Source organism: Sturnira hondurensis, unplaced genomic scaffold (assembly GCF_014824575.4).
Source record: "Sturnira hondurensis isolate 20B ecotype Veracruz unplaced genomic scaffold, ASM1482457v3 Scaffold0020237, whole genome shotgun sequence".
NCBI classification, from domain to species: domain Eukaryota; kingdom Metazoa; phylum Chordata; class Mammalia; order Chiroptera; family Phyllostomidae; genus Sturnira; species Sturnira hondurensis.
This window is the reverse complement of record NW_028092868.1, coordinates 2,494,760-2,506,126: the sequence shown is the minus strand read 5'-3', so window position 1 is coordinate 2,506,126 and position 11,367 is coordinate 2,494,760. Positions and strand designations below refer to the sequence as shown.

Genomic DNA, 11,367 nt, shown 5'->3' with positions numbered 1-11,367 from the left:
GCGTACTACCGTCAGGTGGGGCGGGGCTTCCTCCGCGGGACCGCATTTGGTGTTGGGGCGGAGCGAGGGCGTGGAAGGGCGGAGTTTGCAGGCTTGCGCGCACGCGCCTCGTTTGGTCGCGTCGAGTTGCGTGCGTGCGTTGCGTGTTTGCGTGTGGTCACAGTTCCCGCCATCAGCCGCTCTCCCTGACTCGGGGGAGTGAGCTGTTCCTCTTCTTCGTGTTCGGCGTCTCTTTCTTCCTTAACCTCCTCTTCTCCCCTTCGACGCGGAGTCCGTGTTCTAGCAGGCCTGTCGGGGCTCCGGACTCTCAGACACAGGTAAGACGGGCCCAGCGAACTCCTCGATTGAGCCGTTTCCTCAGGCCCCCTCCCCCCCCCACCCGTGCGGTCCGCCCACTCGGCGTTCACTCTTCTGGAGTTCACGGCTGCTGTTCAGCCCAGCCCTCATCCCCTTGGCGCTCACCTGGCCTCACCGGTACTCCACTTGGGTCTTCCCCTAGGCTTTCCTCCTTTGACCCAGTCTTTACCGTCACTCGCTCTCTCCGCAACCCGAACCTGCCGCATTTCGCTGGGGGCTGTCGCCGTCCGCCACTTGCCCCTTACAAGGTCTGCAGTCTCTAAGGGGAACTTGGGTTGCCGCACATCCATCAGGCCTTGGACAGAGTACTCTTCCACGCTCTTGACGTTCTTCACTTTTTTTCTCTCCTAACCATCTCTCATTAAAAGGTATGAATCGTATTTTTGTCGTGCATTTGGTTGCTCCTCGTCTCTAGCCATCAGGTCAGTTGTCAAGTTTACCTGTTTTAGTTACTGGTCCCCGAAAGGAAATGATAATTGATGACAAAGTCCTGTGTTTTTGGAGAGTTGGCCTGTAGTGGTTTTGAGGTAATTCTTGTAAAAATGTGGCTCGGTGTAAATGTCCATTTCTGGGAGACAGTATCTTTAAAATATCTAACTGGAAGATACATTTAAGAGAGAACGTCAAGTCCCCGGCCGTTGAGCTCAGTTGGTTAGAGCATCATCTGCATAGGCTAAGATTTCGGGCATATAAAAGAAAGAACCAATGAATACACAAATAAGTAGAAGAACAAATAGATGTTTCTCTCTCTTCCTCTCCCTTCTTCCCCTTCCTCTCCCTCTCAAGTCAATAATTAAAAGAAAAATTTTAAAGAGATGTCGAATAGGCAGTTGGACATACAGGGTCGGGGCTCAGAGGAGAGTTCTGGGTTGAACATACAGATACGTGTATATATGTCATCTGCCACGTTGCAGTGATGGTAATCAAAGTTATGGATGTGGATGAAACTGCCTAAAACAGGACATAGTGCTAGACAACAAGGGGACCTAAGAGGGAGCACTAAAGGATTCTCAGCATTTAGTAACTGGATGGAGGAATGCAAGCCTTGTAAAAAAGGTGAAGTAATCAGTTGGGTTGGATTTTGCTGAAAGGTAAAAGTTGAATGAGGACCGAAGCCCTGTGAAATCAAAGTAATTGATGATCATAGCAAGAGTACAATGGAGTAAAATGAATATCCAGGTTTGGTCCCAGGTTCTGTTCTCTTTTTATTTTTCCCTTTATGCCCTGAGCTTTAAATTGCACCTACATATTGATGACTTAAGAATTTTTATTTCCAGCCTGTTCCCTTTGTTTTCAGTTTAAGATCTAAGTAGGTGCTATCTCCTTGACATCTCAGCTTATTGTTTTTTACAAATTTCAAATATAACATGTCTAAAAGCCAAAGTCTTAATCTTTCCCTCCATACTCACTTTCTTCCTTTTCCATCATCTCATTTCATTAAATGATGTATCCTTTTATCCACTAGCATAGGCTAGACACTGGAAGGCTGTTCTTGACTTCTCCCACATCCCATGTGTTTATACCCTCTTCAACTTCTATTTATTCATTTCCAGTATATGTCTTGAATCTATTTCTCTACATCTTCAGTATCACTTTTCTAGTTCAAGCCACAATCTTTCTTCACCTGGACTTAATGTTACTGGTAGCCAGTATTCTCATCTGTAAAATGGGAATAAACATCACCTTGTTGGATTTTTATGAAGATTAAGTAAGGTAACCATAGTAAGCACATGGCACACAGTAAATAGCTAGTAAGAATTAATTGTTATTGTAATTGTTGTTACAGCTGAATCACTTCAGTACTTTCCTGTCTGGTTGCCCTGTTTTCTTTCATTCTTGCTCCTTTCCCTGTTCTCCCCAAACCGAAACAAACCACATCAACTTGTCTGTTCAACCGTCACATGTCATTTCTCTGCTTAAAACCCTTAAGTGGGTATCTCATCATTGAGTGTTTATTACAGTTAGAGTAAAAGTCAGAGTCTTTGCACTGGTCCACAAGATTCTGTATACCTGATTCTTTCCTGCTTTACCAGCTTCATCTTGCACCATCCTTGCACCTCCTTGCACCTCCTTGCACCTCCTTGCACCTCTTGCACCTCATTTTTCCCCTCTCTAAACTCCAGTCACATTGCTGTTCATTTCAGTCACACCAAGTTATTTTCCGTCACAGGGCCTTTGCACATTTTTTTCTGTTTGCTTGGGTTGCTCCAGCATGATCACCCTTCAGATAACTCACTCTTCAGTTTTTAGCTTAAGTGGTACTTCTCAGAGAAACCTTCTCTTAATGCTTTCTAACCTCTAACTCCCAAGTCTTAAATCAGGTGCAGAATTACAATAACTCATCACACTCTGCATTTTGTATCATTTTTTAGAACTTGTAACTATATATTTACTTAGGTGATTAAAGTCTGTCACCTACTACAATATAAGCTAGTAACTTTTTCATGTTTATTTCTCAAAAATTTGTTAAGTGAATAAATAAGATGGAGCTTACTATAAGAACCATCATGTCTTTTGGAAGCAACAACTTAATGGTATTCTTGTCATTTGAATATGCACTATGCAGACAAATCAAAGGACACACAAAAAAACAGTTTTCCTGGCTTTGGATGATTTTATGTGCTTATGGCATAAAACCACTCAGCTTTTAGATTCTTTGAATTGGAGATAAACTTTATTTAGGTCAACTTCTGTTTTTCAGCCACAACACTAATTTTATCTCTGTGCATTTGTTTTATTGATCTTTTTAAGAAACAAAGCCCTTAGAAATCAGAGCAGTGGTTTATATATCTTAACAACAGGTTAAACTATGAGACCAGTGAGGATGATGTTCCCATAAATAAAGGAAAATGTCATATTTAAGTAAATTTTTGGTGGTGGATGTGGAAGAAAATATTAAAATTTAGTAGTTTTTGTGTGTGTGAAACAAGATTTTTATTGAGAAGTAGAAAATAAAACGTAGGAAGCATAGGAATGTAAAACAGGTATTTGGCTTTATTTTTTTTTAATTTTTAAAAGATTTTTATTTGTTTATCTTTAGAGGGAAAGAGAAGGAGAGAAATATCAAAGTATGGTTGCCTCTCATGAGTCCCCTGCTGGGAACTGGCCTGCAACCGAGGCATGTGCCCTGACTGGGAATTGAACCGCGATCGTCTGGTTCGCAGGCCCACGCTCAGTCCACTGAGCTACACCAGCCAGAGCTGGATTTATTGTATAGGTAGTAGCGAGCTGTTAAAAATGAGAGAAAGTGTCAGTTAAGTTGAGTAAGTTCTAGAGATATGCTGTACAGCATTGTACCTGTAGTTAACAATACCGTATTATACACTTAAAATTTGTTGAGAGAGCCCTGGCTGATGTAACTCAGTGGATTGAGTACTGGCCTGCAAACTAAAGGGTCGCTGGTTCAATTCCCAGTCAGGGCACATGCCTGGGTTGTAGGTCAGGCCCCCCCCCCCAGCGGGGGGCGTGTGAAAAGCAACCACACATTGTTTCTCACCCTCTCTCCCTCCCTTCCCCTCTGTCTAAAAATAAATAAATAAATAAAATCTTTAAAAAATTGTTGAGGGAGTAGATCTTATGTATTCTTAACACAGTAAAAACTTGAAAAATGTTTGGGAGGGGACTAGCATCAATGGCAAGTATTTAGCACTTAACAAAGTGCCTGTTATGTTTCAGGAGTACAAAAGAAGATAGGACAGACCCGCCTATCTCTCTCCCCATCCTTTACAGAGAAAGTTAAGGAGACAGCTAGTGCATACTTTCCTTGGTGAGAGATAAAAGGAGTAGTTTTTTAGAAAGAGTAAAGGATTCATTGGGTGGAAGAAATGAGGAGACTGGAAAATGATTGCCGCAACCACTCTTACTGATGAGGATATAGTGTGGTCATAGGTTCTGGTGTTAGACTTTTGTCTGTTACTCAGTAACCATGGATAAATTACCTGATCTCTTGAAGCCCCAGTTTCTTCATCTATAAATAGAGATAATAAAGTACTTGTACTTTAGGATTTTTGTGAAAATAAATACAGGTATGGTACTTAGCACTGTGCTTAGTTTATGTTGTATAATAAATACTAGAAGTGGTGGCAAAGTGATATGTTTCTAAATTAGGGGAGTAGTTGTGAAAAGACTGGATTTTAGATAAATGAGAATGAGGTGAAAGCTGATGCTAAGGTTCTTTAGATATTTATTTATTTATTTATTTATTTATTTATTTTTCCTGAATGATGGTGGAAGGACAAGTAAGTGTAGGGAAGTCTGGGGAGCCTCTTGAGGGCATGGACTCTATAATTTTCACATTTGTGTCTCTACCACACTGCTGTCAAACTGGAGTGGCTCAATAATGATTTTTACTGTGAACAAATGAGTTTAAAGTTGATGTTATAGCTTTCAAGAAGGCAGTGAGAGATTTCAGAGGTGCCTAAATTTGAGAAAGAAATCCATAGTTAGTTTTGAAAGAAAAGTAAAAACGAAGTTTATCCACCTTTTGAAATGTGTAACAACTCTGTGAAAGTCGTACTTTAAGACATCATTATGTAACAATGTTTATGAAGTCAACAAAGGATGTGTTCTTTTTCACTGCCTTCTTAGTTTCGAAATGTAGCAGGGATAAACAAAGACAGATTGATAAAGGTGCAGCTCTTCCTGAGTTCCTCAGTTTGCACACAGATCCCTAAAGTTCTATTTCTTATGCATGTGTATACCTTGAGCATTATGTTTTATGTGGTTTTTAAATAAAGAAAAAGTGGATCTTTGTTGTATAAATGATCACTTATAAAAATAACTTTCACTTTGTGAATTGGATTATTTTAAAAAGGCACACTTATATTTTCTTTAGTTGAGTTGATGGCTTCCGGAGAACTGGGATAGCTGCAGAATATGAGTAGTTCCCCAAGAAGATTGCATTGCCTTTGGCACAAGCATCAGAATAAAGGTGAATTGTTGTTGCATATAGTTTTTCAGTAAAAGTCACTGAAAAGTAAGTAATGTTTTTATTTCAGATATATGTTTCCAAGATTATGCATACTGACAAGAATTGACACTTTTCTTCTATTTTGTAGTAACAATTTCATGCTGTAGCATGTTTTCTTTACTACAAAATGCCCTTCTGGATAAGTATATTTTAAAAGTAGTACCTAAAATAAGAGGATTTAAATGTCTGTCCAGAGTATAGAAGAATTTTTGGCAATGTTACCGTGTTTTCATAGAATGCTCAAAGTTGAACATTAATTTTAATAATTGTGAAGAACTATAAGGAAAGGGCACTGTCTCATCAGTTCTTACTATATTTTGTCTTCCTAATATCACTTTGATAGTGAATTAGCATTACAGAGTTCAGAGAAACCTTGTCTTTGTCCTAGGTTTATAGAAAGTTTAATGATTATTGTGCTAAATACTGAAAAAGAAACTTAGGGGTTTTTTTTTTCATTTTGACTAATCAAAATGAATGTACAAAAATAAATACAGATAATTTATGTAGTGCAGGAGTAGGTGATGAACTAAGCTGGGGCGTTTTCTTTCTTTCTTTCTTTTTTTTTTTTTCAAAGAAAAAGTTTTAGGCCCTGGCTGGTGTAGCTCAGTGGATTGAGCGCGGGCCTGGGAACCAGATGATCGTAGTTCGATTCCTAGTCAGGGCACATTGCCTGTGTTGCAGGCCCGTTCCCGGCAGGGGCCAGTTCCCAGCAGGGAATGCACCAGAAGCAACCATACATTGATGTTTCTCTTCCTCTCTCCTTCCCTTCCCCTCTAAAGATAAATAAATAAAATCTTTTTTTAAAAAAAGAAAAAGTTTTATTGGTTCTGCCAGTTGTATGTCATATACCTTTCTGGGTTTTTTTTCTTTGAAGAAAGAGAGGTTTCTAAAAGGGGTTAAGAAAGTGTTAAATATCTGAAGTAAAATTTTACATACTTAATCAAAGTTCTGCATCAAATGTTTTGAGAATTATATCAAGAGAAATTATAGAGAAAATTACAGAGAGAGAAACAGAAATAACCAACAAAGTTTTTATTTCTGATGTACTCTAGTGAATATTGAATTCTTTACCTCAAATTTTTGTTAATCTAATTTTTAAACGTGTTTTGTTACTTTTACTTTTACTTTTGTTAGAGGAATTCAAGATCAATCATCTTCACTTTTGGTCTGTAAGGAAAACACTGAGATAATGGGGTTTTATTTTATTCCCTTTTAATTTGGTACCATGACATACTGACATTTTTTAAAAGGTGAGGTAAAAGGATTGAGGCTCGATTCCCAGTCAGGCACATGCCTGGGTTGCTGGCCAGTTCCCTGCAGGGGACGCACAAGAGGCAACCATACATTGAATGTTTCTCTCCCTAATCCTTTCCCTCTAAAGATAAATAAGTGCATTTTTTTTTAAAGGTGAGGTAATTTGACAAAATTTTTAAATGGAATTTCTTTATTGAGCAGTGAATAAAATGATTTCCAATTTAGGCAAGTTTACTAATGTTTTTGTTTTAATAATGCATTTTGTAACTGCATATTCTTGTTCTTCATAAATGATTTTTCTCTCATTGAATCTTAAGATATAGAAATATCTGTGCATTTATTGGAAAACTTAGGATGCACACAGAAGAAAAACTTAAGTGTTCAAAAGATGAGCTATGTAATACACTGCATAGTGATACTCTTGTATAGAACTCTTGTATAGAGGTCTCTATATATTGCAGTAAAAACCCTGTAAAAACCCTGTATTGGCCATATATGAAGGATTTATGGTTCTAGTATCTGCTGTTGTATATTTATAACAGCAAATTGAATTAAATTGATAGTAGTGATTTGTTCATTATTCTTTTTTTATTGTTCATTATTCTTGAATAGTGAGTTTGTTTCTTATATGTCAGCCACTGTCCTAATGGGGATGTGAAGATTAAAGAACATATTCCCTGTCTTTAAATAACAGGGTCTAGATAGAGACAAAGGGGTAAACAGACAGTTTATACAATATAATGTGATAAATACTCTAAGTAATAAGCACAGGGTACAACAGGAGAATAAACATTAAACAGTCTCAATGTGGCTGTGGGTGAGAGAAAAGTGAAAGGTACCTAGGAAGGGCTTCTAAAAAAAGATAACATCTGAGTTAAGCCTTGATTTTATAGACAGGAAAAGAAGTTATGGGGATGGGTAAAGTACATAAAAATTCTGTAGACATTGACCAGTGTGTGCAAAGGTATAGTGGCATGAGAACATGTGGCTTTTTAAGGGGAATTATAGGTAGTTCAGATAGCTGGATTTGGAGAGCTTGTTGGGAATAGAGAGAAAGATAAGGAGGGCCTGGATCATGAAGGGGGGTTATGTCACGTTAATATCCTCTTACTGTGAGAGCAGTGGGGAATCACTGAATAGTACTAAGGAGAAAAATGGTGTGATTTGGTCTGCAGTTCATTAATAAAGATGTCTGGAAGCTATATGGAGGTAGAATTGACAGTATTCTACCTTGACCTTCCAATTTCCAATCTAATACCACTAATCATCAACAGAGTAGTAGAAGAAAATTCTCATGTTTCTGGCATGGGCAACGGGGATGGGAGGGGCCACATATTATTGGCAATGTTAAAAGACAGAATTGGAAAAAAAATCTCAAGGACATATCCAAACAATGAAGCACCAAATTATTGTTGCCAGAAAAAAAATGTATTACAAACACACATTGCTGACCCAAAATTCTGTAGTTACTGGTTTTAGCAAAATATGTTAACAGACTGGCTGTAAACAGTAGTGGACTCTATTACAATACTTTGATGGATTTATATACTCAGTGAGTTAAATTATCTAAATCTAGCCATCAAAAATTTGATAAGTGAATAGTAATAGAGGACTTACAGTGTATAGCACTTTATAACTATTCAAAACGTTTTTACATCTCTTTTTCAATTTTATTCCTAGTTATTTGATGTGCAATATATAGAGGCCTCGAACTGCGGTCTCCAGGCTATATAGTCTACAGGTGGGTTTTGTTTGATTTTTTAGTTTTTAAAAATAACTTTTAATTCATTGCTCATAATTAAAAATGGGCAGTTTTACCCAAAAATTTAGATGTCTTTTTTTTTAATTAGATCTGTCAATGTTGGGTGTACGATCTTCACATGATAAAATTGGCTACATTTGAATAGCAGTTTTCATCTTTTTGCCTGCCTCAGTCATTTGGGTAGCCTTCCAGGCCCCTATAGTTAAATTGGTAACCTCTGTTAACTTATTTATCTGGCATCTTTGGCGAAAGAGGTGTTGCAGACAAGGAATAAATTCAGAAAGTGGACAGTAATTTCATTCATATTAAGGCTGGGGTCTGTTGAGTGCCTAATGTATGTTATTTTATTTAATTCTGCAACACTGGCATTTGCTATTTCTATTTTACAATTAAGAAAACTAATGGTTAGAAAAGATGAGTAACAAATTAGTAAGTGACAGATTCCTGATAACTGGATCTAGTGTGTTTTTCCTTTGTACACTACTTTTTAAAACTTTTCTAGTTAAGCTGTTTTGGCAGATGTGAAATTTAATGATTTTTAATTTATTATAAGCAAGAATCTGTATTAGAAGCAGTATTTTTAGAGATTTGACGAAAATGTCAATAAAACTTGTTTTAACATTTTGATATGATTTCGATTTGCAGTTCATCATAAAGGTATTTGGAAGGTACATGGGGGTGTTGTATGATACACGCACTGTTTGATGGCATTGTGATATTACTAGAATTGTACTTGTTGACATTTGGTAGGTTAGTTTGAAAATTTTAGGCTTTTTATGGTAAGCCATTTTTAAGTGTTAGAAGTTCATTTGAGGAATTTGAAAATTTGTCATGGATAAAATTGGTAAAGCATCTTGCCAGGAATGGTACTATTAAACATACATGATAGATGGTTCTTAGGGAGAGAGGTTTTATTGTTAGCTTTCCCTAGAAAATTAATTATTTTCTCAAATAATTCTGGAAGTTAAATTAATTTGATTATTCTTACAGTTTTGGATTCTTTGAATGTCTTCTATACATGTGGATATGCTTAGACTACTTAGTGATATGATTGGATATTTTGGGAGGAACTCTATTCTAAAAAATGGAGTCAGCTGACTAAATATTTTTTTTACTAATATGTGAAATTTGAGACCCTTTAGCATTCATGAGGGAATGTAAAAGTGGTCACATTGAGAATGGAATCTTCAGCAGTCCCATTTGGCATGCGTTTAGTGGCAGCAGTATGATTTGTTAATGGTACAAAACACAAAATTTAGGCAGTAATAGGTGCAGGTGCTGGACACATGGCGAAGAAGAGAACGTGTACGGAAGAACTAAATGTTGGTTCAATTCATACACTCAACGCCAGTGACTACTTTAGTTGTCTTTCTTATCTGTGCCATCCAGCTATTCAGGGCCTTTGAGTATGTTCAATAAAATATGACTTAATGGAAATACAGAAAGGGATATAAAGTAGTTCACTTAATGTTCTCTTTCAAACTTTCATTTTAATCAATAATAAATTGTAACTTTTTATTTTATTTTTCTTTCTCAGAATCTGTCAGGTGAAGGTATATTTTTGCTTTATAATTTGGCTAGAAACAGTTTATTTTTAAAGAAAGTATGTCTCCTCTGAAGATACATGGTCCTATCAGAATTCGAAGTATGCAGACTGGGATTACAAAATGGAAAGAAGGATCCTTTGAAATTGTGGAAAAAGAGAATAAAGTTAGCCTAGTAGTTCACTACAATACTGGAGGAATTCCAAGGATATTTCAGGTATTACTAAATTTTAATTTGGAATAGATCTTTAATCACAACCTTTATCATGGTAGCCTTCCTACTAGATTAATTTTTCTTATTTTTTGTTTCCAGGACACTGATACTGTTATGTTCATGTTTTATAAATTATTCAGCGGCATTATAGATAAACTATAATAAAGAGCAGGAAGTAGTCACCATTATTGAAAAGAAAGCTGGTGGGAGGAAGATAAGAGGAACTGAATTTGCATACTATCTAAGCTATTTTAAAAACCACGCACGTTAGGATAACTATAGTTATTCTTTTTTTTCTTTAATGTATATGGTGGATTCATCAGTATTTGGTGTTAGTTTTAATAGGACTTCTTAGTGTTACCATAATATTTACTTTCTAAATAATCCTGCCAGAGTGGTGGTATGGACCATTCAAGGATAATTATTTAAGGTCATCTTTACATTTTTTTTCTTCCGATTGTAAGCTTTTAGAAGATCTCATTTTATCACTGCAAAAATATATAATTTTGTTTTCACTTCTATACTTGTGCAGCTAAGAACTACTCATCTTCACGTGAGTTGAGTTTAAGAATATAATGTTTTACTTACATTTTTCTGCACTCTAAATTTCTACATTTGTTAATTAAATTACACAAAAGTATATTCATTCTAAATTACTCTATTAAAGTACAATATATAAAACTTTATGTGTTAGAACTTGAGTGGAGGTAAAATTTTCCTTTGTCTTTGCTTTCAAATATGAAAATAAATTGCTTATGATTTTGTGTATCAGATTTTTGGGGGGTGTGGGGGATCTACCAGTGAGAACAGGAAGACCCAATAGATAAGTTCAAAATGAGCTGTAAGCACTAAAGATTTTTTTCCCCAAGATTTTACTTATTTATTTTTAGAGGGGAAGAGAGGGAGAGAAATATCAGTGTGTGGTTGCTTCTCGCACACCCTCTACTGGGGACCTGGCCTACAACTTAGGCATGTGCCCTGACTGGGGATTGAACTGGTGACCCTTTGGATTGAGCAGGCCCGCACTCAGCCCACTGAGCTACACCAGCCAGGGCAAGATATTCTTAAATAGATTAGAAGTGGTGACATGGGTAATAGAAACAGTAGCAATTTCTGACATACATATATCTACTAAGTCCTCATCTCAGTGAAAGATTTTTTCCAAATAGAGATTCAGTTTTTCAATCCTCAGCCCAAAATAGGACTGAATACGTATATAAATATTTAAGCAAACAGATATTTAAGAGCATAATGGTTCTACCTGTGA

General features: G+C 36.6%; 1 protein-coding gene across 2 annotated transcripts in view; it reads left to right on the top strand.

The window, feature by feature from the left end:
• The first annotated feature begins 121 nt into the window (after nt 1-121).
• The window catches only part of USP37 (ubiquitin specific peptidase 37), an 81,051-nt gene continuing 69,805 nt past the window's right edge, over nt 122-11,367 (top strand). Inside the window, exons 1-4 of one of the 2 annotated variants that reach the window (XM_037029164.1) lie at nt 122-317; nt 5,192-5,287; nt 8,261-8,321; nt 9,880-10,103. In XM_037029164.1, the coding sequence (XP_036885059.1) occupies nt 9,948-10,103 (156 nt within the window). In that variant the 5' untranslated portion in view covers nt 122-317; nt 5,192-5,287; nt 8,261-8,321; nt 9,880-9,947. The remainder of the gene's footprint in view (nt 318-5,191; nt 5,288-8,260; nt 8,322-9,879; nt 10,104-11,367) is intronic. The other variant, XM_037029165.1, reaches the window with a different exon arrangement.